This window comes from Rhynchophorus ferrugineus, unplaced genomic scaffold (genome assembly GCF_030347505.1).
Source record: "Rhynchophorus ferrugineus isolate W39M unplaced genomic scaffold, kcgeb_rfMv2 rfM9, whole genome shotgun sequence".
In the NCBI taxonomy this organism is placed as follows: Eukaryota; Metazoa; Arthropoda; class Insecta; order Coleoptera; family Curculionidae; genus Rhynchophorus; species Rhynchophorus ferrugineus.
The window spans coordinates 4,923,488-4,950,528 of record NW_027472588.1 but is presented as its reverse complement, the minus strand read 5'-3'; the positions used below and the strand labels follow the sequence as shown (position 1 = coordinate 4,950,528).

The window sequence follows — 27,041 nt, the reverse complement described above, 5'->3', positions numbered from 1 at the left end:
TCAAAACGGATTGGTTTAGGCTATGGAAGAATCGTCCCCGTCCATGTTGTCTTTCTTCCGTTTGCTTCTCGATAGATTCAGAGTGCTCTGAGGATCCGCCAGCGAGTAGGTTTCTGCACCGAACACTCGAGAAAACTTCAGATCAGGATAATCTACGTAGAGCCTGATCGGCGTTGTTCTATCCAGAGACGTGGAAATTTGGGATAGACAAATCAACCAGCAATAGACAACAAAAGACCAGGTAGAAACGTAGGAAAAATTAAAACAAACAAAGGCAATTCTTTATATAATATCATATATTTTCATATACTCCTTAGTTTCTATTTTGGCACTATCACATAACAAACTATAAAAAGCGAATAGAAACATCCAAGAGCTAATATCAGCTTATACAAAGAAATATAGAAACATTTAATACTGAATAACAATGTAGGTACGAAACTGGATATAAATAAATATAACGGTTTATTGCAGGTCTCTAACAATTCCTAATCTGCCAAGAAAGAAAAACGCCGCAAATAACCATAGACTAAAACTTACACATAGATAAATTATTGCTAACCATTTCGTTGCGGGTACCGGGAACAATAAATCGATTCCCATTCAATCTCGATCCAATCAAATTTAAAAAATAATTAATTGTTTGCCATATAAAGATTTCTCTCGTCTAAAAATACCTATAGCTAAGTACGGCCCTGTGCACCCGTTTTCTATAGAAAATAAAGAGTTAATATCAACTATCACATAGCAAATATACGTTATTGTTTTGATTTATTGATTACGTCCAGTCTTTCCATTTGATTATTAACGTTATCTTTATTATCTTTTAATATTGTATAATAAGGTTTGTTCTATTCATATAGGAATGTCACATCCTAGTTCTAACGTGATATGTGGAATAAAGCCATAAAAGTTTAACAGTAATAATAATAAGCATAATATTCGAATAAGTTTGATCTACGCGTGTATCGCCTACCAGATTGATTTCGATAATCATCGACACCTTGCAGGACATAACAATAACAATAAGATTCATTGTACTCAAAACGGATTGGTTTAGGCTATGGAAGAATCGTCCCCGTCCATGTTATCTTTCTTCTGTTTGCTCCTCAGCAGATTCAGACTGCTCTGAGGATCCGCCAGCGAGTAGGTTTCTGCTTCGAACACTGGAGGATACTTCAGACCAGGATAATCTGCGTGGGGCCTGATCGGTGTCGCCAGCTGCGGAGGGGGGATCGACGTTGATCTGTCCAGAGACATGGAACTTTGGGACAAACAAATCGACTGCTGCAGAAATCGCCATGTTAAGCTTACGACCAGCCAAACTCTAGATTTGACTCACTTACCTGGGACGATGACGGGGTCCACGAGCTCTCGCCGCCATTGTGGTGCTTGCCGAAGATGGCACGATGCAGCTTGGGCGATCCCAAGAACGTCTTGTCCTTCTTCTCCGACTTTCCGCTGAAGATCTTCGACAGCTTACCGCCGCTCTTCGAATGCTTCTCGTCCAAGTTCAGCTCGACCGCGAATTTCGGTGTGGATTTACTCTCCGAAGTCAACAGGGGTAGCGGCATCGGCGTGTACTGCGTGGTCGGCTTCAGTTTCGCCCTGTATAAACTCGGTGTCACCCAAAACTTCTTTTAAACTACTCGAAATAGACTTACCGAGACGAATCCCCCACCCGGTTGGTGAAACCTGGAAGCGATCGCGAACTCTTCTTCTCCGTGGATCCGAAGCTGGTCTGTCGCTTGATTTTGCCACTTTTTTTCGGGGTGCCCTGTACCATGGAGTCGTCGAGCATTCGATTCTGTGCGAACTGACTCTCATTGACTATCTCGGAACAACATATCATTTCGGACGACTCGTTTCTCGACAGGTTCTTATCGGAGGAATAGTGCAAGTTTGAAACGGTATACTCCTCGCATTCTCTGAAATATTTTTTTAACAATTAACATGAAAAATAAATATATATTAAAATAATTTTTAATAAAGGTGGTCTCTCTGTAAAATAGGTTTCAGAATTTGGACAATCGACGCAAAATCCGACAAAATCGACACAGCTCGCCGGACAGTAAGGTAGCTTGAAACGCTCAAAAGGAACAGCAGCAAGCCAAAAATGGCACATATAAAGCTAATGACGGACTGCACTATGATGCTGCAATAGTTGATTATTAGTAAGTTGTTTAAATTAATTAATTACTGCCGTACTTCTATTGCTGCTCTAACTTTCAAACGTCGTTTTCTCGAAAATTGTTTTTCGAATTTGTGTACATTCTAGTTTTTAGTTTTCAAATCTTCTTTATCTATATAGATTCTCTGTGAACTAGAAACTAAGAAACATTTTCATTTCCACTATTTTTTATTGCAAAATGAAAGTGAATAAGTGAATGTAAAAAAATGGTAAAAAGTCGTTGTTGATTTTCACCTTCCAAAAAATATATTAATTTTCGTTTTTTTTAAATGTTAATTCACATAGAAGACACCTACAGAAAAAAACTATTTTTTTTGTACATTGTTTCAGATGGAAATTGTGACCTTTAGAATGTACATAAATCACCTATCTGGATGGACCACAACGCGCCGCAGTCGAAATCTTCATTGTACGATTAAAAAAACTTTTAAATACATGTACAATATGTTCTCAAAATATAAATAAAACAAATTTATTCTTAATTGGCTAAAAAAATTCAAAAAAATTACCCGAAATATGCCGTGCTACACCTATTTCCCCTCTTAAATGTAAATCGATAAAAATGGAACAATTATTTGATTCAAATTAATAAATTTAATACATACAATGTGTCTAAAAAGTTATTTTATTACTCTATAAGAAATGTTCCATTACAGGGACCTGAAATGTGTAATAAATGCTAATGAGAAGTCTAGGCATTCGCCATACTGTCCATATATTTATCCGATCCGATTAGTGTTTAAATTTGTTTTCTAAATTTTTGGTGAATAAAACGGACAATTCTGAACAACAAACCGAACAAACTAATCTAGCCTTTGCTTCTTAGGGTCATATTTTTTATTATCATATTGCGTTGATAACGTTTTACGATATTTTGAAGAAACTTATGATATTTTATGTTTAACACATACTTAATATAAAGAAACATACAGTACCTTGAGCCTGTCTGGATTTTAAGGGCTCTGGGAAGACTCCTATTGGACTTACTCTCCAGGCCTTTTATAGCTTTAGGATAAGTGGCCATTTTGCCCTCTTCCCCTTTGTTCTGGTTCCTCTTCAAAGAACCCAATCGTTTACCAAAACAACTACTACTTTCGTGTTTTTCTGATTGAGAAGCCGACCGAGACAATGGCAAATTGTCGAAGACATCTTGAGCATCGGATGATGGTTCCGGAGACCTGATCGGTAGTTCTCCTACAAAACCGACAAAAAAATTTAATCAAAGGCTTACATTGAATTAGAGTAAATATACCATAGACAACGTCAGATTGGACGGTGCTCAAATCGAACTGGTGATGAGGATTGGTTCGGCTCTCTTCGCTTTGTCGGTTCATTAGCTCCTCCAAGGTGGGAAGGCCCGCGAGATTTTCCGGTCGGTCTTTCGTGCCGTGCTTACTAGTAGCCGGTGGTGTGGTAAACTCCGTTGCGCTGCACAAACTCGGGTTGCTGGCGTGAACGAAGTTCTGGTTTTTCTGTTTCGATTTGGACGTGTCCTTGACCGAGGGCACTCTGCTGATGTCGATAGCCAAATTCGGAACGCTGATGTTCTGAGCCTGGTGCAGGTTGGACGGTCCCAAGATGGGCACATGCGACGTGAAATTCCCGGTACGCACGCTGGCCTGCGTCGGTTCGTTCTTTACCTTCCGGTAGGAGCGGAACTGAGACGTCGGCACCGGAAGGTTGTTCTTCGCGTTACTGCTGGTCTTGTTGAAAAACCACTTCCTATCCAGGCTCGTGCTGCCGGTGTGAGGGGTCTCCGTGGAGGCCTTCTTCAGACTGAACTTCTTCAACGACCCGAATTTCTTCAGCGAGTCCGTTTTCTCGGGCTGTGCGTTTTTCGGCTTTTCGGTGTCGGAATCGTCCGTCTCGGAGTACAGCCTGCCGTCATGATTCTTCAGCGACTCGTTATGTAAACAGGCGGCGTTTATTAGATCTATCCATATCTGAAGACTGTCCGAGTCCTCGGCTGAGAAGTAAAACACCGTGCCGGTATGATAAACCTTAAAGGCGTTCGATCTGGACTTAACCTTAAATATAAGGAGATTGAGTTTTAAGAAGATGAACTGAAAAAATATATATTCTATCCAAAGTAGCAGTGAACTCACGTCATCAAGATGTATAATGTAAATTCGTTTTAATACCAGACAATATTTTCCTTATATTTTCAGTTAAAAAGAGATACAATGATGTCTGATACGTTCGAACATGTAACCAAATCAGCCTGCAAAAGTCCATTCAAAAGAACAATGTACAGAGCTAGTAACAGAAGAAACTACGGAGAAATACAGTCATATCAGAATAATTTGACAAGAAAACACAGAAACAAAGGAAACAAGGACTAAACATAAAAAGGTAAACATGTACTCTAATGAAAAGAAAAAAACATTACTTAGATATACAAGTATTAATTAGGTAGATTAAGCCTACAGGGGATATATAAATGCGGCAACATTGCACCGTGTTGCCGTCATAAATTGAGATGACGTGAGTTCACTGCTACTTTGGATAGACTATAACAGACTTACCTCGTTAGCAACAGACACAGTGAAATCCGACAAGAATATGAGACAAGATGCTCGTGGATCATCCTTGTTCTTGAAACCATACAGACAACTGCCCAGCAAGACGAACCATCTCTTTTCCCAGTGAACGTTGGGGTTGTGTTTGCCACGAAGCCGTTGATATAGATACCCCTGATTATCAGCCGGTGTCAGATCATTTACGGTGACCTTGCGTTTTTCTGCATTATGAAAAATATAAATGATTTCGACTGATAGAAAAAATAATAAAAATCTTACTTGCGATCAGATTGTTCTTTTTCTTCGACTTCCCTTTGTTGGATATCATCGCCTTGACGATGCTGTTGGTGGGTGAAACTTTCAATTCGTGGGGTCTGTGCACTTCGTGGCTGGAAATATTTTTACTAACACTCGCGCCATCGACTTCAAACCCGGCTTTAGGCGAGGATTTAAAGCTTTTCCCTGGCATTTCAAACGGCTGTTTCACCTGTATAGGTACCAGATAATCGTTCGACTCTGTGGACCGTATGGATTGCATGCTGCCCATCTTCTTCAGATCCACGTTGGTCTCGGGAAACTCCAGACACTTCTTTGAGGCCGGCTGAATGGTTTTGGGTGGTTCGGGGATATTCACGATTGGTTTGGGACTGTCTGCCGGATACGCCGGTTTTAAGTTATCCAGTGATTTTCTTGGCGGCGGTTTCGGTGGCAAATCAAGGTCACAAGCGGCCGGTCGTATCTCGGGTTTCGCTTCTGATGTTTGTTCTATGACCTCATCCGGTATATTTTCAAGCTTTTTGATCACCTCCGGTACTTCGTTGATTTCGATGATAGTGTTCTGATTCTCCTCGGGAGGAAAGAAGCAGTTCTTATCGTCAACCGGAGAGGTTTCGATGATGCTCTCGGGAATTTTCGGGATGACGTCGGGGAGTTTTTCTATTTTTATCGGAGGACTGTCCTGCGTTGGATCTTCTTCTGTTAAATCGTATGCAGGAGTACTGTGACTTTTGTCCAGTCTTCCTCTGAGTTTAGTGGTGGCACTTCTCGGCGGAACCAACGGTTTTTTATTGTCTGGTTTCTGAGGCACTTCAGGCGGTTTCTTCCCTTGACCCCTCGGTAAAACTCTCGGTTTAGGCGAGGAAGGGCTCCGTTTATCGTCGAATTTCTTGATCATGTTGTGTACGTTGATTTCGGCGAGACTAGGATCTTTCACGGGCATGTTCTGACCCTTAGTACCGTCGTTCTCTTGAGATTTCAGGAAACTATCGGTCAACGAGCTCTCCTTCACCAGATCCGACACCATGCTGCTCCGGTCGGTCAGCTCGCGTCCCTCATCGATGAAGCTGATGTTTTCGTTATGCAAACTTGACAGGCTGTTGATGCTGACGCTCTTCTCCTCGTTCAGATTCGTCTCCTGCACCTTGATGTCGAGAAGGTCCAGTTTGTTGTCGATCTTGGCGGCGGCATCGTTCCTGGTCTTCATCTCCTCGGACACATCGTCGAAGTTAACCTTCCTCGCGATATCCTGGTCCGTCGCCTTGTCCCTACCCTTCACGCTCTTCTTCCTGTGACTGTGGGAGATACCGATGACCGTCGTCGGCCTGGGACTGGAATCTAGACCGACATTGTAGGAGACGCTCTTGTCGCGAAGGAACCGGGCTTCCTCCTCGACTTTCGCCTTGTCTATGTTGATGAAGCTGGACGACTGATTGCCGTTCGCGCAGGACTGCAGGAAATCCCAATACTGCATGGAAAAAAGGATAAGATTAAAAACGATAACACACAAACTTGATGCCATAAAAATACAGCTTCTTATCACGGCGATTTTACTCTTATCATGCCGCATCGCATAACAACTATCTAGTTAAACATGTATTGTGCAATTTTACATCTGAACTAACCAAGATATTTTCGAAACAGGGCAGATTGTTGACTTTCTAGGAGAATAATAAAAAAAAATTAACCGACTTCAAAAAACAGGATAGAACCTAAACCTATTTATCTATTTATAATATTATTTTAAGAACTACCAACTGATCACTTTGAAGTCGGTACCGAGCCCAAACAATACAAATATAATAATATAATTTTGTGACATATACACAAAATTAAATTACGAACAAAACAAATCTAATTTGTCGCTCGTTGTAAATATGTTAAAAATATTGCTAATAGATTAATAGGTTGTCTAAATTGTGTGTATATACTAGAATATAAAAAAACGTGTAGTAGATAGGTTAAATAAGGTTTTTGTTTATTTATATTTAGTTATTACAACGATTACAATGTACATATTTTGTTTTAACACGTTTTTTTTTGTGTTAAAGATCTAAGTTTGATTATTTTTTACTTTTTAGTGAATTCCTTATTTATTTTTTGAAGTCGGTTCAATTTTTTTGTTAAAAATATTTTATTGTAACATGAATGTCGATATATGGGCGAAAATGTCAGTATTTTCTAGGCATCCCCATATCACATTAAGTACCAAAACGCAATAAATCGTAAAAAGTATTCAAAAAATATCATTATCAGTATTCAAAATACATAAAAATATTGGTCAACAAAAATATCGATATGTGGACGAAAAATATCGGTACTTTCTCGGCATCCCTATATCAAATTAAGTGTCAAAATGCAATAAATTCTTAAAATTAAATATCAAAAAAAAAAGTTTTATTAAAAATATCGATAATTTTTCGGCATCCCTACAACAAGCCCTAAAAAAACATTTTAAAAAAATTGTTTTGAAGAAATATCAAGAAAAATTTCGATACTTTTTCAGCCCCCCATTAATCCATCGCCCGAAAACACTTGTCCGAAATAATATCGAACATATATACCGCTACCGCTGTTCGGAGTGATCATAAACCCATGTAAATAAACACAACGGTTAAAATAACCGATTATTTCCCCGAACCTAAACAATTTTAACGAAAATCGCTCGGGATCCGTCCGCCGCGGCCCGTGTCATTATCACCCGGCAAATAAAAACCGATTTTATGAAGGCCGAAAACGGAACAGGCCGAATAATCACCGGCTCAATCGACGGGGAAGTCGAGACACGAACGGAGATTCGTTGACGGACGATCCGGAAGCCGGTGCAGTTTCGAAAGTCGGCGGTGCCGCCAGACACACCGTTGACTCACGTCTAATCTGAAATTGGCATGTTTCTAAGTGAGTCATTTCGAACAACCACTGAATATAAACAGGACACGGTGCTTCCTGGCGAGCAATAACATCACATAACATGCAAATCGAAATGCAATTTGGTAATAACAGGTTCGTCGACTAATTTTTCTGAAAATGTAAGTACTTTTTATAAACATGCGTATTTGGTTTCACTAGGCATACTTATTGACGTGAGTACTACTGACGTTAACGTCAAAGCTATATAAGATACGTTTTCTTGTTTCCTCAAAAGAGAAAAACCGCTGAAAGTCATTGTTTTTCTTGTAGAGCCTTACCACCGCCAAGACCATTCTCTGTGTCTGGTAGGTCCCTGTTTATTTCCAATATTGTGAACCGTGGAATACTGGAGAAAAAGTTAATACTGATCGTTAGCGACAATACATGATCAAAAAACATCCATAGTAGGCTCAAAGACATGATAAGGTGATTTTGTAGCACCGTCTCATACACCAACCAGTCAAAGAAGTGTTGAACTCACAGAGAAGTTTTATCGCACTCTCCATATTCTCCAGACCTGATTCAATCCGACTCGATGGGACACGTGGTTGCAGAGGAGCACACCGATTTCGAAGAAGTAAAGAAAGGCTCGATGAATTATTTAACTCGCGAGAGAACCTATTCTTTTACAATGGCATCCTTAAATTTTCTGAGAGATGGACAAAAGGTATCAAATCTCCAGTACTTTTAATAAACAGTATAAACAAATTTCAAATATTGATTGTAGAAAACGTGTTTTCATTGACGAGAAAAAACGAATTAACGACACACCTGGTAGATCCATCAGATCATTCATATTTGGAAGGTGTTTGGTGCCATATCTAACGAAACAAATGAATAACAATATATTTGTAAGAATATTAAAAGTGAAAAATAACAACAAAACGGTAATTTGTCTAAAAATGTAGGCTCACGTTGGCAGGACAGGTGGCACAGCAGATAACGTTACGTTCATTTAATCTTTTAATCTTCTTTCGCTAACCAGTTATGTAAATTGTTGTATGTAAATGTAAAATGTTATCAACATTTTCACTGATGCATCATACTGTTCCATGCCACAAAAATTACAGTATTTTCAAAATAAAATGTTGAAGATGGTCCTGAATCTCTCTGCATAAAAGCTGTACAAACTTTGTTAAAACCAAATAATTCATAACTAAAACACATACTCAAAATATCTGGAAACATCAAGTATTAAAGTAAAAGATCAAATCTCCGTTACTATCGCAATTTACCATGACAAAACACGAAGGAAATGCGGTAAATATCAACCAATGAACCTTCCTCGCGCCACTGAATCAAAAAAAGTACGTTCACCCGATTTTCTTTGCCGCCACAAAAAACCCGAGGGAGTCAAATCATTAAACGTAATCACGTCAACGTAAAACTCATCATATCATCTTTACCAATAGTGTATTTTTAAATAAATATAGTATTTAAATCTTATATACAGAGAAATAAAAAAGTGCACGTAATGAGCTTCTATTATCAATAAACCTTTAATTCAATCAGTTTCTATTCTGTTGCCGAAATATCATCTCTTACAATCCAAGCATATTGTGTCCAGAGACTTATACTAGCCAGTAGAATAGCGGTCAAATCAAAGCTCACAAAAGCAACATTATCGCCATGAATTATTAAGAAGGTATTACTAAGACTACGTCCACATTGTAATCATTTAAATCGACTTAATGCAATTGCAAAGTTCGAAGAAGATAAAATGATGCAACGTTTATCCTATTTGCCAGTGTTTGAAACTTTCTAACGATTCCACGCCCCTTATTTTTCTACCTGAAGACCTAAAGACATCTATTAATGGACCAGTACACCCATGTAATATGATATTCTCTTAGGGAGGCGGTTGCGAACACGCCATGTGAAAATATAAGGGAAAAACATTCATGTACGAGAGGTCGAGTTAAAAAGTTGATTAAAGTTTGAATTTGTTCACTCTGGATTGTAAATATTGTAAATAAAATAAATAATGTACAGTGATTGTTTTATTTATTCACAACAAAGTCTAACTGCAGTAGTCTGTTGTGAGCAATCAAGGCGCAAAGGGAATCAAGTGTTATAAACACAAATAAAGGGGATCTAAGGGCAGCTCTCAATACGAAGCTATTGAAGACGTTCTCCTATTCAGCAGGAGAACAATGTCACATATGTGAGCATCCATCCTGTATAGGAACAAATAACGATAACAATCTTAATTGGTCTTTGCAATACTATCGCATTCCCCAGGAGACAAAACGTTTTTACAGATTTCCCAAAGAACTAGAAACATGCGCTTGTCGCTGTCATTCCAAAAAAGGATACCAAATCCAATCTATCTGACTACAGGCCCATCAGCCGATTAGTTCACTTTCCAAACTTGCCGAAAAAGAAGTATGGCACCACGGTCTAATATTCAAAGCGAAACAGCTTGGTCTACCGAATGACCTAATCTCCCTGATAGATTCTTACTTAGACGGTAGGTCCTTTCCTCCTCTCGTAAACAGATTTCCGCAGGAATCCCGCAAGGTGCTCCACTAGCCCCAGCCCTATTCAACCTCTATATGGCTGATTTCCCAATCGACAAACATTCCCACACAGCATTTTATGCAAATGATACCGTTTTTTTTTCACAATCGGTTATAGTCCCGACACTATTCGCGACAGACTTCAAGTTCAACTGAAGCAAGCGATTGTGCAGTAAAAATTCTGGCGGGTGCAAATAAACCCTACCAAAACTCAGGCTATTCTGTTCCACCGCAAGAAGGAGTTCCACGCCTATCGCCTCCAAATTGATAAAGTCCCCATCGCCTGGCTCCAGAAAGTTTCATACCTCGGTCTCCAGTTCGACCACAGATTCCAATGGTGGTTCTCAAATACAACACGCCAAAAAAGTCCGCGCGTTACTCAATGTCCCATGGTTTCAATCCCGCTTGTGAAGAATTTCATTAGCATGCTCGGTGTAAGGTTCTCCATAGTCGCCTTAGAACACTACCACACCTTGATTAAATCCCTACCCATCCACAAACCTCGGTCGTAAACCAACTACGACAATCCCAGTCGTAACCCAGGGTCTCTGTCGCCCGCAAAACACTCACTATCCCGTACCCGAAGCGACATCAGCAAAATACTATTTGGTTCTAGCTGGTCATCATGAAATAAGAAAAAAAAGACCGACCGTCTCTTTTTTCGCCGGGTTTCCTCGAGTAACTGTGTTGTCAACTGTAAATTGTCAAACACCCGAATATATCATAAATAGTCCCGTTAGGTTCCATCAATTTCACCACGTGCCCACCCTCAATCATCACCAAGAATTCAGAATCAGAATCAAGATCAAGAATTACAGACACTACAGCCAGATTTAACGCCATGTGACTTCCCGGATAAACGACTTTCGTCGAACGAAGATGTAATCAGTTTCTATTCCAACTCGAGAGGTGTTATATTAAAAAATAATACGTATTTTACCCATAAATAGACAAAACATGTGACACTCACCTAGTCCATGAATTAAATTCAACGATAATAATTTGTTGATATCCGAGCGTGAGCCGTCCGTCGCGCTAACTAACGAATAATTTAGGTAAACAATAATAGGCCGAGAACTTACCGCAAAAACTGGGCAAAGCAAACCAGACCGCACGTACACAGATGATCAACCTACACTGCCAAGGACGATTCAATTGAAGCACTAAACAATCCTAAACGCCCGATAATGAGCAAAATGCGAAAAACGGGAATGATTTTTACTGACGGTTTCGTGTCGAAAACGCAGCGAACGACTTTATCTGCACAGGATGCGAGAGCCACTTACGATCCACTGGGCGACAGATATATCCTCCCGATAAACAATTCGACATAATTCCCTTATCGTCGTCAAACACGACGGCCAAGAGAGCGAGATTTTTCTTGCGGCCTTATCGTCAGACACTTTCCGATATCCGACTTCTTGCTGCCGATGTTTGTCGTTAATCGACGGTCCCATGCTCGATTAGATATCGGTACGGGCCTCTTTAATCGCACAACAACAATAACAAACATCGCGTATCGCTGCAATTATTACATATTTAGTGCCGCTGATCGCCTCTTCATTCATCGCTGGATTAAACGAGCCTTTTGTCATGTACTCAAGGTTATTTTTAACTAAAGAAGAGTTATGCGAGCCGTGTCGACATCCTGTACCCTTAACAGTACAACACACAGCAGCAGCAATCTAAATCACTGATACAAAATCAAACTGAAATATATCAAAACTGTTAAAATTACAATATAACGTCTCATAGTTCTTTAAAAGCGAGATATCAAATCAGACAGAAACAAAGTAATAATTTGTTAGTAATGTTGTAGAGGAATATAATTTTATCGTAAACCACAAAGCAGCAGAAAATTCACTCGAAGTATTACAATCGTTCAATAATTCCTGGTAATATCCAAACTGTGAATATTGTTCCTGTCTAAATAACTATCGACACTCACTTATATCCATCAAAAGTAATTTAAAAAATTGTATAACTATAAAAATAAAATTAGAACACTGTTTTCAGCCTTATTACCCAAAAATTCCCAACCCAATTACCAAAAAAAAGTCATTACACAAAACATAACTATACTACTACAATCCAGAGACAAAAGGACAATCAAAACAAGTTAATTTTGTTGTTATTTATATACGAAGAAATCAAGAAAAATAATCATCAATTAAAGCAGAAAAATATTCCCTTAAATCCACGAAAGAAATACATTCGATAAACAAAATCAAAAAAGTACAAATTATTATAACATTTGTTTTAAATTTGTTCAAAAGCAAAATACTAACATTTATAACCCTGGTCATTTGAAATACTGCCTTCTTGTAAATACAAAGAATAATAAGAGATATTGAATAAAAATATTATTACTGATTAGTAATTGATTATGCATGAAACCTCAAACCCGTATAAATGCAGTATTACAAAACACTCAAGTTGGAAAATTTAGTATGGCTAAAAAATTAGTAGCACTGTGTCAAAAAAAAAATAAATTAAAAATGTTATAACATAACCTAACATAATTAAAAATCATTTAATCAAACACCCTGGTAATTTAAACTACTATTTTTAAATCCGTCATGCTTATATTATTACACAGAACTTAATAATATTATATATTAATAAAATTGAACTGTACACTATAAAACCTAGAAAATAATCACAAATGAAAATATTTCAAGAATGAATGTTTATATATTTTCAGCATACCTTAGTTTTATTAAATACCGAGCCGATGACAAGGATCTGGTAGACGTATTTTCCGCGTTTCAGTCTAGTGTACGTACCCAACGTTTGAATGAAATATTCTCAATCGACATTTGTATATGTTTAATGTTATTCGATTGTGTATATTTAAAATATAACTGCGTCCTGCTTACTGAATATATAATGCGAATTTATTCCTGGTACATAATTTATTTCATATACTGGCGGTTTTGATCATTTAAATTTGAATTGTCTATTCATCTTACATCATATAAATTCTTATAATTACTTTCTTCATTCTGAATTCCTGTTAACTTGAATGCTGTTCAATAACTCTGTTAATCTCTTACAGTGACAACTAATTGGATAGTTCCATGAGTCAAAAGATGACGCTAGTAGCGTTGAAGATGACTTGATTTTAGAAGAAATGTGTCTCGTTAGACAGCTGTCAAATATCAATTGTACGGGTAACATTGTTTAATTTTTACTTTCGTATTAATTTATGAGAAATTGTCCATTACCGCATAAAACATCGAGTTAGTATTGCCAGCTCTAATCTTTAAACGATATACTAACCTTTTCTATCGAACATATATACGGTTTCCAATTTTAAAATTTTAGAGATCTGGCAATGTTACGCGCGCAATGCAAGACAAGAACTAATCTATGCTCTGATTTGACAGCCGTCAAACGATTATGTTTAATTATCAAAAAAATTAATTTCAAGTTTAATTTGATACTTTTCTTACTTTCAAAACAAGCAAACCATTGTGTGCTGGTAATCACATTTTGCTTTTTTTTAATTTAAGAAAGGAACAGCAAATTATCTATAATTTCGGCGTTGTTGGCCATACGTGAGAAGGTAAGTTCAGGAAAAAATATAGATAGTATAAGAAATAGTAACAAATTAATAATCAGAAACACGTTCATATATAGCAGCAAAAACTCGGCATATGCGGGAATAGCACCCTAAAATAAATATACCTGAAAAGGCGAAAATAAAAAACATCTGTCCTCAGCGCACATTTGAAAAATTTTCTCACACATGTTTATTCTCGCAAACATCTTGTTTTCTCTCATTATATAAGTTTAAAAAAATCAAATTCGAATTTTAGGTTAGTTGAATTTAAAATAAGAAATTAGATATTGGACAGATAGAGATCAGAAAACTATTCTTGCCCATATTGTATTGTTGAATTAAAACCAGTTAATAGATTAAAACTTTTTATAACTTTCCTTGTGATTAATCCGACTATTGCAAATACTTAATATAAAACTTGTGATCTTATTATTCTTTTGTAGGTGAACTGTTAGTTGAAACATGTGGGATATGAAGATGAAGTAGGAAACAGAAGATTGCTGAAAATTGAAGAAGGTAAAAACAATGTCCAGAAAAGTGCAACTGGACAATTTGAGAATATAAATAACCATAAGAATATACTGCTAGTTGATAATTTACACTGTAATTTCTAAATTATGAAAAATAAAAAAGTAATGTGTTATTCATATAAATATACAGACAAATTATAATGTTAATAAATTACCTGTTCGATTGAAGTTGTTGGCCTCTTATTGGTCGGCGTAGTCCCTGTAATCGTGTTCCTCCTCTGGGGAATTGACCTTGGTTTAACCGGATACATTCTGAAACTACCTTCCAATGGACTATCTGGTGCTTCACTATCGCTGCTGGTTAAATCTCCCTCCTCATTGTTAATCTCCTCCTCTGACCTATGAAGCACAAAGACATTAGAATTGCAATAAATAATAATTGCAGGAAAATACTAACTTTGTGATGGTTATAGGCAAATCTATTATGGGCAATAACCTGGGAGATGGTAAATTGTCATTCCACCTTGACCAGTTTTCAGTTGGTTTCTTCCTGCTAGGTAAACGATAAGGCTTCATGTAAATTTGTCCATAAACCTTTGAGTGTCTAGGTCTTTTCTTTAGTGTTAAAACAATCTCTGGGGAAGCTTCTATAAGCAAATGCATAACTTTCTTGGCTTGCCACCCAACAACTGTCTGATAATTCACCTGCACTATTTCATCACCTAGACAAATCACCACTAGATATATTTTCGTTAAACACAAACTTTCCTACCTTCTTCAATTTTTGTACTTCCATGGGCAGGAGAGCCAAATTTAATATCAACTATTTGGTGCACTGGATAATAACTGGGCATAATAATAAACCCTATATCCTGTTCCTTCTTTTTTAATGTTGCTAAATCTAGAGAGGCTGGTTGCAATATCATTGGATCACATATGTCCTATGGATAAGAAACCCAATAATAACCCACCTGAATTAAAGACAACTAAAACTTACTTGTATAATATAATCAGCAATCTTGGCAAGCTTTTCACAATTTTTCTTAATATCTAACACTGGATTTTCTGAGAATTTACCCCTATGAGCCACATACGCCATCTCCAGACTTAACTGTAGTAACTCTTTCTTATTGTCTAAGTAGTCTTTATCTCCAGTAAATGGTGATCTATAAAATTCCAACCATCACTTAACATATATGAATGTTTTGCTTGTCCATACCTGTCTAACCATAAAGCTAACGGCTTTATTGCAGCAACTATATTATGAACATCAGACATTACTTGAGTTTTTACAGTATCACTCCTCTCATCTACCATTAAAAGCTCTTTGTAGAGTGAATTAGCTGCACATGATAACTTAAGAGCATGCATTTGCAAATTTTCTTTATCCAACTCATAGTGCTGCAAAAGAAATAGAAATATACTCTAACAGTTCTTGACATAAGCTAGAATTAATTTACAAAATTCCGTAAATGCTCTACAGCTTCCAATATAATTTCTTGATGCCCTAACTTGTTCACCCCAATATTATCCAAATCATCAGCTCTAAGGTTCAGTAGGTGTTGTCCAGTGACTTGATTGTTTAAAAACGACGGCTCATACTGAAATATAACATTATCCAGGCCTGAAAAAGATTAATGGCATAAAACATGATACAAATTCCAACTAATGATGCTTGCAAATTCTCACCTTTAAGCCAATACATGACTTGGTCCACAGACCAGTCCTTTACGTTTACGTAAGCCATTATTTACAAACACGTATATACAAAAACATGAAATAGAAAAATATTAAAGCTTCCAAAACACTTCTTAAAATCTAAAAAACAGTGCATTATTTTTGAGAATTTGACGTCTCCTGACTTGAAGAGACTTGTCAACATTTATGATTCATTCCGATCCTCGCCGTGAGCACGCCATCTGTTGGAGGTTTTTTAACGTCAACAATAATATGTCGCTATTCCGATAGATGTCTATAACAATTTTTTCAAATTTTATTGAACCAATAGTTAAATTAATTGAGTATTGTTTTTAAAAGAATCTTATTGGAATTATCAAATAATTCAAATGTTCAATTTGCGTACATAATTACGAATAGAAAGCGAATATAGTGCTAAAGGCGATTTATAAATATTACCCTTGAAATCGCAGACATAGAAAGTAATATTCTCCCACCGAAAGAATGGTACTACTATTGATAGGTAATCCGGTAGTAGCCCAAGAAATAGCGTGCAAAAATTAAGTTAATGTTAAGTGGTTTCCACACCTCTTGTTATGTTCTGCTAGTGAATACTAAACATACAAAGTTTGGTTTATTAATATTGCGATTTGTAGTCGATACAATTGAGTATTGAAGTACATTAAACATTATTAATTGATATTATCATTAATATGGCACTTACGGATGATAAGAAAAGGTCTTATGGGATCACTGATGGAGACAATGGGTAAGATGAATTTAATAGTTTAAAATACACTAATAATCAAAAACAATAATTTTCCTAATTCCGTTGATATGTCCTTTTGTGATCCAAAATATGTTTCACTTCATTTATTGAACCTTTCTATTACGCTACAAATATTATTCAACTCTTTTTTTGCAACAACCACGACCAAAAAACATGACCAAAATATTTTAACAACCAAGCCTGTTTTTTATATCACATTATAACGTCACTGAAGTTTCTGTTTTCTTTATTTTCTTTTGTTTTATTAATAAATGCTTTCTAGAATTTTGACATCCTTTTTATTTAATTAAAATAAATTCACCTAAAATTTAAATACGAAAATGCGAAAGGTAAAAGAAATCGAGAATCAATCTCTATCTGGAATCAAGAGTTTCAACTGGTTATTATTTTTTTATAATGAAAATAGATGGTTAAAATATGAATCCCTGTAATTACATTTTTATTTTTTTAAACAAAATTTCGGCTGTTATCAAAAGTTACAAATTAATATACATTATTGTAGAGCTGAATCTATCGTTGAAGATGACCACCCAGCCTGGAAATTTTGGAAAAAACGAAGATACATCGTTGCAACCATGGCGTTTTTCGGATTTTTTAACGTTTATAGTTTGAGGGTAAATTTAAGCATCGCTATTGTGGCCATGACTCAGGACAGATATGCGGTACTAGAAAACGGTACCAAAATTTCCTTAGTGAGTTGCTGTGGTAGTTCTCTCTTCATATATTCGGCTGATTTTATTTCTATTTATAGGGGCCAGAGTTTGACTGGAATAATGAAATGCAAGGTTATATTCTCAGTTCCTTCTTCTACGGTTATATCACCACCCAATTGCTGGGCGGATATTTCGCGACAAAATTTGGTGGGAAGATTATATTTGGATCGGGAATAGCGGTGACTGCGGCCTTAACTGTGATAACCCCATGGCTCGCGTCCACCAGTGTTTATTTGCTTCTGGCTGTGAGGATTGTCGAAGGAATTTTTGAGGTTAGATTTCCTTTGTTCTTCTTTTTATTACTTTTCTGCTCTTTTGTCTGTGATTAGGGCGTGACCTATCCGTGTATACACGCTGTTTGGTCTAAATGGGCCCCACCAATGGAAAGAAGCCGTCTGGCCACCATCGCCTTTTCAGGAAGTTATGCGGGTACTGTGGTTGCTATGCCTGCCTGTGCTTACATCGCCAACCAATTCGGGTGGCAGAGCGTCTTTTACGTTTTTGGTGAGGACAAAATGATATATTACACACCTTCTCCGTGTCGTTGTAACTATCTGGGATTTAGGTGTATTGGGGCTTATATGGTACGGTCTCTGGACCACCATAATAGCAAACTCGCCGGAAGAAGACAAGAGAATAACTTTAACTGAACTCCAATACATTCAAAACTCTCTGAAAGACACCATGACTACAAACAAGAACATCCAAGTACCGTGGAAGCAAATCTTGACATCAGCGCCCGTATGGGCCATAGTTATTTCTCATTTCAGCGAGAACTGGGGCTTCTACACTCTACTCACCCAGCTGCCAAAATATCTCAAAGGTGTGAATAATTTTAACGGAAAGAAGTGGAATTAAGGTTACGTTTCTCTGGAATTTGTAGATATACACGATTATGACTTGAAAAAATCCGGGTTCCTTTCCGGATTACCTTACCTGGTGATGGCGATCATGATGCAGTTCTCTGGCCAATGGGCTGACTGGTTCCGCGTCAAAGGTATCCTGACCACCACGCAAGTGAGGAAAATCTTTAATTGCAGCGGGTTTATCGCCCAGACCGTCTTCATGATGGGCGCTGCCTTTTGGTCGGATAAAATAGGGACTGTGTTCTGTTTGACGTTAGCTGTGGGTCTTGGGGCATTCGCTTGGGCAGGTTTCAGGTAAACTTATGTCGTTTTATCAAGTAATTGAGTTTAAATTGTCGAACATTCTAGTGTTAACCATCTCGATGTAGCCCCACAGTACGCCAGCGTGCTCATGGGTATTGGTAATACAATCGCCACGCTTCCGGGAATCATCAGTCCGATATTGTCCGGATACGTCGTATCGAAACCACCAGTAAGACCTGAACCAAATTCACCATTATCCAAATAAATGTTTAAAATCATTTTCAGCAAGTACACGAATGGCAAATTGTTTTCTACATTTCTGCCGGTATATACCTCTTCGGGGCCATCATCTACGGTAGCTTCGCATCTGGAGAACTACAACCCTGGGCCGTTGAATCAAATCTGGATACAGACAATCAAAAACAGAACAAGGAAAATACTCAGGGAGTTGAAAATAAAACATTTACAAATGATGACGATCTATAGAATAAAGTATATGAACCTTACGAGCTTCATTTTTATTATTAATTCCAATAAATAAAAAAACTTTAATAGAAAAATATATTCATTGATGCAACCAAACATACACAATTATGTGAATGTTGGATTGCCTAATAATTGACACTGACAATATAGGATATAATGCAAGTTACAAATAGAAAAGTTAATTAGAAAATAGCACAACAGATGACACATGATATATAAACGCGTGATGTTAATATATCTAAAATATCTTTTAATATTTGCGAAATATTTTTTTTACGAATTTTAAAAGAATAAACCTAGTAATTTATAAAAATATAAACATAATTCACTATAAGATTATATGCTATCAAAATCATAAAATTGCTTAATAGCACATCTAGTTAACTATGATCATATTAACATAAATTACAGTACAAGGACAAATTAAAAATTCTTTCATCCGTTAAATATGTTACAAAATAAAGGAATGAAATAACTGCCTGTTTTATGATATGTAAGTAACAGATTAACAATAATAATGGCTAGACATATTTACTAAGTAACCTTTAATTATATACATGCAAATAAATTACTCCATTTTTTATCATCATATTCTAACATAATTTTCGTTAAACGTTATAGCGCGGTCCTTCAACAGGTGATTTTTTGTTGTAATTTAGAAAATGAAGTCAGCTGAAAGGTAGGATCGCTGTTTCTTTGGTGACAATTAGACGTAAGATAATCATTTTAGTATAGTTCCATCGAAATGGAGGATATGGAGACACCGGAGATACGTAGTGGCTATCATGGCCTTCTTGGGCTTTTTTAACGCCTATTGTCTGCGAGTGAATTTGAGCATAGCTATAGTAGCTATGACGTCAGATAGATATGAAGTTATTGAGAATGGGACAGCTGTGAATATTGTATGTAACGTTTTATTCAAAACTATCGATTTGACAGGAAATATTGTACGATGGATATAACTATAAGTATTAAAAATAGTGTAGACTTATTTTTAAATATGTTATTGAATTAAAAAGAATTTTAGCGTTTTTGGGTATTAAAACTATGGGTGAATATACTTTATTCAATTCGAACGACATATATAGTCTATTCAAAGTTATTTTGTGCATACGTCATCTAAATTTGTGACGTCAAAACGCCGCAATGTTGCCGCATCAACTCTGAGTTTTAGTTCAGTTTGGCTTCGACAAACCACAAAAGATACAGTTAATTATATAACCACCATAGTTTATAGGTTAGAGTTCTAACCTATTATCACTATTGCTTTCAAGAATTTTGCATAAGTCTGACATCCGGATGACTTTGACAGGCTCATTCGTTTACGCGTTCGAACTAATCTAACAAGAAGGAATATATTGTCTGATTCTGAAACGAATTTACAAATTGCGACAGGCAATACATTAAACATTTTGATGACGTAAGCATAAAAAACTTTGAATATACTATATATGCTAACATATGAGTACAAAATCTGATGAAGAAAAATTGTCTTCAATTTGGAAGTGGAAGTGATTTTTTCAATGAACTATCTGATGTTTTTATATTGTTGACCGTTGAAAACTGCTGAAGATATACTCAATGTTATTGCTTATCAAGTTCAGTTCTAAGACCATCGAATTCATTTAGAATCTGATAAATGCTTAAGAATCATTCTGGTTCATCGATTATTGAGTTATTTGTGAGTTCTTTGGGACTTAAGCTGTTTTTGCCTTACACAAGTCTGGAAAATCATGATCTTCCATCTTTGTTGGTCCAAAGACTATTATTTGCGTTGGCATCAAAATCACCACTTGTAAATCGCTAAAACCAAAACTGACAATAACTTTCTAAAAATGTTTGATGGGCAGACGACAGTAGATTTTTGTGAATCACAAGAAAAGTAATGAATATATTGATCAAGACTGTTACGTAAACATTTCCAGGAAGCTATTGAATACCCTAGTATATTACAGTCAACAATGATATCAAACTCACTTTATTCTTACAATTCATTTCCTTTTCTTCATCACAAGGGTCCGGAGTTCACTTGGAACAATGAGATTCAAGGCTACATCCTCAGTTCCTTTTTCTACGGCATTAATTCTATTCATTTCTATGACATTAATTCATAAACTATAAAAACTATTAAAAATTTGATAAATTCAAAATATTTAAAATAGTGGCATAACCTAAAAAAAATTGTGGTAATTAACAATTTGAATTTTAATAACTACAATACAAATTGAATTAAAAGTAAAATATAACCAACGTAATAATACTCTTGTCTTTATTCTTCTTTTATAGTATTTTCATTATATAATACTCTTTTTATCTCGTGGATTGAATGTTTTTTTGGATGCTACACACCTCGATAACTTGTAAATGACAACATCGCAAAATAGAACGGAAACTGCCGAAGTTTACCGATTGTCAGTTGGGCGTTCCTATGGATCTGGAATTTCTAAATCAGTTTCGGTTGTTCACTTTTCTTGCATTTCCAGGGGGTAACTTATCCGAGTTTGTTGGCTGTGTGGGCGAGATGGGCCCCGCCATTGGAGAGGACTCGACTGGCCATGATAGCATCATCGGGCAGTTATTTTGGAAACGTCATATCTATGCCGTTGAGCGCTTGGTTGTCGGAAGCTTTTGGCTGGCGTACCATATTCTACTTTTTCGGTAACTGATAATGATATTGAGCAAATACAGAAGCATTCATAATATGTTAACCATACAGGAGTATTAGGACTAGTATGGTATACCGGCTGGATGTTGATCGTTGCTAATTCTCCCGATGAGGATAGCAGAATTAGTACCTGGGAGTTAGAATACATCAAGTCCTCCATGGAGATCCATCCCGACGAGAGACCCCAGGATGAATACGTACCGTGGTCGTGTATCGTTCGTTCTAAAGCAGTCTGGGCCATATGCGTGGCAAACTTCTGCGAAAACTGGGGATTTTACACGTTTCTAACTCAACTGCCAAAGTTCCTCAAAGGTCACCACATCTAATGTCAGCCAAACGATTAATTACCCCGTTAAAATCAACTACTCCCTTTTAGATATCTACAGTTTCAACCTGGGTACCTCTGGGCTCCTATCAGGATTACCGTACCTGGCAACGGGCATCATGGTACAAGTTGCCGGTCAAACAGCGGACTTCTTATTGACCAGAAAATACCTTACCGTGAATCAAACCCGAAAAAGCTTCAATTTCTTCGGATTCATGGCCCAGTTCGTGTTTATATTGACGATCACTTTTGTATCCAGCAGTACCGTAACTGTGGCGTGTCTAACCATCGCAGTAGGACTTGGGGCTTTCGCTTGGGCAGGACTTAGGTATTAACGCGAACTTTGATCGATCTCATAGAGCTCAAATAATTTTTCCTTAGTGTCAATCCGTTGGATATAGCTCCCCAATACGCAAGTATCATATTGGGAATCAGCAACACGTTTGGTACCCTGCCAGGAATTTTAAGCCCAATTTTATCTGGATATATAGTTTCAGATAGTCCGGTAAGATACAGGCCATGAATAAATTAATTAGTTAAAATAATATATTCCCCATATATAATTACAATTCATATAATCTGGCAACATTGCTTGGTTGTCTGTCACTTAATTGACGTAAATTGAGGTTATATTCTCAAAGAAACAAATAATTCATTTTCGGGAACTAAGGACTAATCAATTGTTTTACTTTTTCAGGCGTTTGAAGAATGGCGAATAGTGTTTTTTATAACAGCTGCGATATATTTGTTTGGTGCTTTCTTTTTCGTTCTGTTTTCGTCCGGAGAACTGCAACCCTGGGCGAAATTTAAAAAAACGGAAAGCGGACCGTGATTTTATATAATTATTACTGTAATAAACTCTTATGTCGTAAAGTGATATGAATTATTAATTTATATATCCTATTTTATATCCTACTGTTATACCCATATAATCCGTGGGAATATATCACAATTGACGTGTAAAGTCTCAAATAAATAAGAACAATTATTAATACCTCATAACTCCAACAATATGGAAAGTACTGTCAATGTCATAAAAATAAATCCTAAAACAAGCAATAGATGGCGCCAATATTCACTTACGCAAGAAATATTAATACACTTTTGTTATTTTATATAAACGTGATTTAATTTCTTTATTTATTTTATTTTTTCAATCAAATAATAATGTACAGATATATCTTATCAAAGAAACAATTTTATAACCTAATTAAAAAGAGCTCTTGACAACCAGACAAATATTTTTACGAAATCAGATTGTTTGAAAACATCAAAATAGCATAAAACAAAAGCAACAATGACTGTGCATGTTCATATTCGATGTTTGTATAGTATAATCTCATTGTCGGAGAATGATAACAATTGACAATTTAAATTTTCTAAGATAGCGAATATTTTAATAGATTTTGTTATGATTTGTCAACTTTGAGATTTATAATTTCATAAAAAAATATTTAATTTTCTCCATGTATATGCAGCATTTTTTAAGTGTTTTAACACATTGCATTGAAGGTTTTTATAATCACTATTAGGGAGTATCTTTTCCAGCTAGGATATTAGCTAGTTATTAGTAGTTAGGCTGAGAGTCATGACTGTGAATAAGAACGTTGAGTGAGTTTTCAGAAGACTTGTGAAGAGTGCTTTTGATGAATTGGTTATTTTTTAAGAGTTCCCTATACATTCAGATGGAGGTTTTGGACTCAGAGGAGATATATCTTGGCCATTATGGTTTTCTTCGGGTATGTCAACATATATTCGTTACGAGTGAACATGAGCATTGGTATAGTGGCAATGACCCAGGATAGATACCAAATTTCATCAAACGGAACTAAATACAGTATAGTATGAAGGCAAACAAATAATTAACGATTTTTCATATTTTGTATGTCTATGTTTTTGTCTTATGTAAGTTAATAATAAAGTAATTTTGATTCCTGTCAGTATTTTTGCAAATATATGTTAGTTTAGAGTTGGTTTATTTTGCTTTTAACAATGTTGTTATATTATACATATTTTATTATATAGAATAAAACCAAAGTAAACATTTTTGTTCTGTAAAGGGTCCTGAATTCAACTGGGATAATACAATACAGGGATACTTGCTCAGTTCCTTTTTCTACGGATACTTGATGACCCAAATCCTTGGTGGGTATTTATCGAAGAGATTCGGAGGCAAGTTCATCTTTGGCGTGGGGGTAGCTGGTGCTGCTTTGTTCTCCTTATTAGGTCCTTGGTTAGCTGTGGTTAACGTTTACGTCCTTTTATCATCCAGAATTTTAATGGGTATTTTTGAGGTAGATCGATTGATATTGTCAGCGTATCAATCGGAGTAATTCGTGAGACTTTTAGGGCGTAACCTATTCCAGTTTATTTTCGCTATGGGCGAAATGGATACCCCCTCAGGAGAGGAGTAGGATTACAAGTCAGGCAAACTCTGGCAGCTATACAGGTGCAGTATTTGCCATGATGTTTTATGCTTATCTAGCTGATGCTATGGGATGGAGAAGTATCTTCTATTTCTCAGGTACCATCGTCTTTTTGCTATTTAAGATGGTTTTGTTGATGATACTTTATTGCAGGGGGACTGGCGATGGTCTGGTACTTGTTGTGGATCATCCTGGTCTCAGACTCTCCACAAACCGATAAATGGATATCAGAATCTGAACGCAACTATATCGAACGGGCCCTTGAAGACTCCAAGCCACCTCCGATATTCACAGTACCTTGGAAACAATTGCTAACGTCCAGAGCAGTATGGGCATTGAACGTAGCAATATTCAGCGAGACCTGGGGATTCTATACTCTCTTGACACTATTACCAAAATACTTCAAGGGTACCCAAACCGATATCTATTGAATCTATTTAATAATTGCCCATGTTTTAGACGTTTTCAGTTATGATATATCTAAATCTGGAATACTCTCTGCTCTACCGTACATATTTATAGCAATAATGATGCAGATAACTGGTCAATTATCTGACCTCTTGGTACGAAAGAAAATATTGGGTGTGACTGCAACCAGGAGAAGTTTCATGGCGCTAGGTTTCATGTGTCAAGCCTGTTTCATGATGGGCGCTGCGTTTTGGGGCGAAATTGTTGGAACTGTGTTCTGTCTGGTTACTGCGGTTGGAATGGGCTCTTTTGCCATAACAGTTTTAAGGTAAGAAACATCAAAATTTCTTTTATGGAACATTATACTCATTAAAACCAATTTCAGTGTTAATTCTCTGGATATAGCACCAACCAACTCCAGCATTCTGTTCGGTTTAGTTAACACTTGGGGGACAGTGCCGGGTATCATCAGTCCGATCATAGCAGGCTATGTCATATCGACAGAAAATCCCGTATGACATTGATATAACACTTTGGGGTACATGATCATTTAGTTTTCTTGCAGACCGTGGCGGAGTGGAGAATTATCTTCTATATAACAGCCATTTTGTACGTGTTTGGAGCTTTGTTCTTCGCTACATTCGCTTCAGGCGTCAGGCAACAGTGGGACATCGATAGCTCGAAGGAGACACAAAATAAATAAATTATGATTGACATCAAAATAAAATGTGTTTGTTGTTTCTATTTATATTCTTGATTATTAATATTATTAAACACCTTGCTTTATTTTTCATATGCTCGCAATTATCCGTCATAACAGGAAAGAAAATGTAATCGAAAGCATTAACGTTTCAATTGCCCTAATAGATAATACAATTAAAAAAAAAATAGGCCGGACCTAGATTCGAACTGATGATTTCTTGTTTACTAGACAAACGTTTTATCACTGAATTACGACGGTATTTAAGTACCTTTGAAAATGACAGTGACAGTGATGAATGACAACTTTTAAATATTGACTGATTTTATACAATCGAACATTCATTAATAAATATTCTCCAATACAACAAGCAATGCAAGTCATCAACACCGTCCAACGTATTGCCAAATTCAGTTTATAAAAACGAAAAATTCTTGTAAACTCAGCATTACTCTAGTTAAAAAGAGACAGAATGAAATCTGATGCGTCCGAATATGTAACCTAATCAGTCTATATAATTTGATTTCTGTTGGTACTGATCGATACCGTTGTCATATGTAAGTGTAAATATAATAAAATAACTCTAACCTACAAACTATTATGGCTGTTTATTTAACTGTAGCTTAATTCGTTCAATAAATATGCATCAGTTGTACTACAGTGTGAAAATAAATTATATTTTATAACGTTATTTTTGTATCATTATCTTATTTACCTTTGCATTTTATTGTCAGTGTCAAAATAAACGAAAGCTTGAATTCGGTACAGCAACGTTGCATTACAAGTTTAGATGAAGGTCATTGGCTGTTTTATTGGAAGGACTATATTAATGAATCATGTGACATTCTCTGTTTATTGTGTTAACTGAAATATTAAAATAATACAATGTTAAACAAATGACAGATAGATTAAAAGCACTCCTAATTACCCGAATATAAAAATTGATATAATTATTGTGACTACTGAACTACGTATGTACATATAGGTTTTAGTAACTGCTTATATAATAGCAATTTATTATGTACTGTTAATTGTGATTTTCTTCCATTTAGCCAGTACGTTTTCCTATATTTCAATTCCAGTTCTTTTCTTTTCTTCTTTATATGTTCCTTCCAGCGAAGTTTTGCATCGAGATTCATTCCAAGATATTTAGCGTTGTTGCTATATGGAATGATAGTGTTATTTAATGTTATTGGTGCTTGTACGGTCTGTTTATAGGTGAACTGCACATGTACAGATTTACTTTCATTAATTCTTATTTTCCAAGCTTGTGTCCAATTATTTATATTGTC

General features: G+C 36.3%; 4 protein-coding genes across 9 annotated transcripts; 3 read left to right on the top strand and 1 right to left on the bottom strand.

Annotated features, from left to right (window-relative positions):
• Positions 1-278: 278 nt before the first annotated feature.
• cnk (connector enhancer of ksr) lies at positions 279-16,343 on the bottom strand. Of its 3 annotated transcripts, none has more exons than XM_076413155.1 (14): positions 16,140-16,343; positions 15,911-16,074; positions 15,670-15,851; positions 15,448-15,616; positions 15,223-15,391; positions 14,908-15,172; positions 14,666-14,849; positions 4,990-6,454; positions 4,717-4,931; positions 3,444-4,218; positions 3,127-3,385; positions 1,665-1,928; positions 1,347-1,608; positions 279-1,287 (listed from the first exon to the last, which is right to left on the bottom strand). In XM_076413155.1, the coding sequence occupies exons 1-14, from the start codon at positions 16,195-16,197 to the stop codon at positions 1,057-1,059; spliced, it is 4,662 nt and encodes a 1,553-aa protein (XP_076269270.1). In that variant the 5' UTR covers positions 16,198-16,343; the 3' UTR covers positions 279-1,056. The 3 variants fall into 3 exon arrangements, with proteins under 3 accessions (XP_076269270.1, XP_076269271.1, XP_076269272.1); XM_076413156.1 differs by having other exon boundaries at positions 279-1,284; positions 16,140-16,339; XM_076413157.1 differs by having other exon boundaries at positions 949-1,264; positions 16,140-16,339.
• Positions 16,344-16,708: 365 nt separating this feature from the next.
• Positions 16,709-19,245, top strand: LOC143201946 (sialin). Its single transcript, XM_076413169.1, has 8 exons — positions 16,709-16,896; positions 17,420-17,609; positions 17,669-17,902; positions 17,960-18,134; positions 18,196-18,453; positions 18,514-18,790; positions 18,845-18,968; positions 19,025-19,245. The coding sequence occupies exons 1-8, from the start codon at positions 16,841-16,843 to the stop codon at positions 19,223-19,225; spliced, it is 1,515 nt and encodes a 504-aa protein (XP_076269284.1). The 5' UTR covers positions 16,709-16,840; the 3' UTR covers positions 19,226-19,245.
• Positions 19,246-19,767: 522 nt separating this feature from the next.
• LOC143203220 (sialin) lies at positions 19,768-23,092 on the top strand. Of its 2 annotated transcripts, none has more exons than XM_076415361.1 (7): positions 19,768-19,904; positions 19,956-20,127; positions 21,709-21,883; positions 21,942-22,202; positions 22,267-22,543; positions 22,597-22,720; positions 22,913-23,092. In XM_076415361.1, the coding sequence occupies exons 1-7, from the start codon at positions 19,888-19,890 to the stop codon at positions 23,045-23,047; spliced, it is 1,161 nt and encodes a 386-aa protein (XP_076271476.1). In that variant the 5' UTR covers positions 19,768-19,887; the 3' UTR covers positions 23,048-23,092. The 2 variants fall into 2 exon arrangements, with proteins under 2 accessions (XP_076271476.1, XP_076271477.1); XM_076415362.1 differs by having other exon boundaries at positions 19,828-19,904; positions 19,961-20,127.
• A 515-nt stretch (positions 23,093-23,607) lies between these two features.
• Positions 23,608-25,843, top strand: LOC143203219 (sialin). 3 transcript variants are annotated; one of them, XM_076415359.1, is made up of 8 exons: positions 23,608-23,826; positions 23,883-23,954; positions 24,276-24,509; positions 24,565-24,739; positions 24,795-25,049; positions 25,101-25,377; positions 25,435-25,561; positions 25,615-25,843. In XM_076415359.1, the coding sequence occupies exons 2-8, from the start codon at positions 23,901-23,903 to the stop codon at positions 25,750-25,752; spliced, it is 1,260 nt and encodes a 419-aa protein (XP_076271474.1). In that variant the 5' UTR covers positions 23,608-23,826; positions 23,883-23,900; the 3' UTR covers positions 25,753-25,843. The 3 variants fall into 3 exon arrangements, with proteins under 3 accessions (XP_076271474.1, XP_076271473.1, XP_076271475.1); XM_076415358.1 differs by having other exon boundaries at positions 23,609-23,826; positions 23,883-24,057; XM_076415360.1 differs by lacking the exon at positions 23,608-23,826 and having other exon boundaries at positions 23,934-24,065.
• The last annotated feature ends 1,198 nt before the right edge of the window (positions 25,844-27,041 follow it).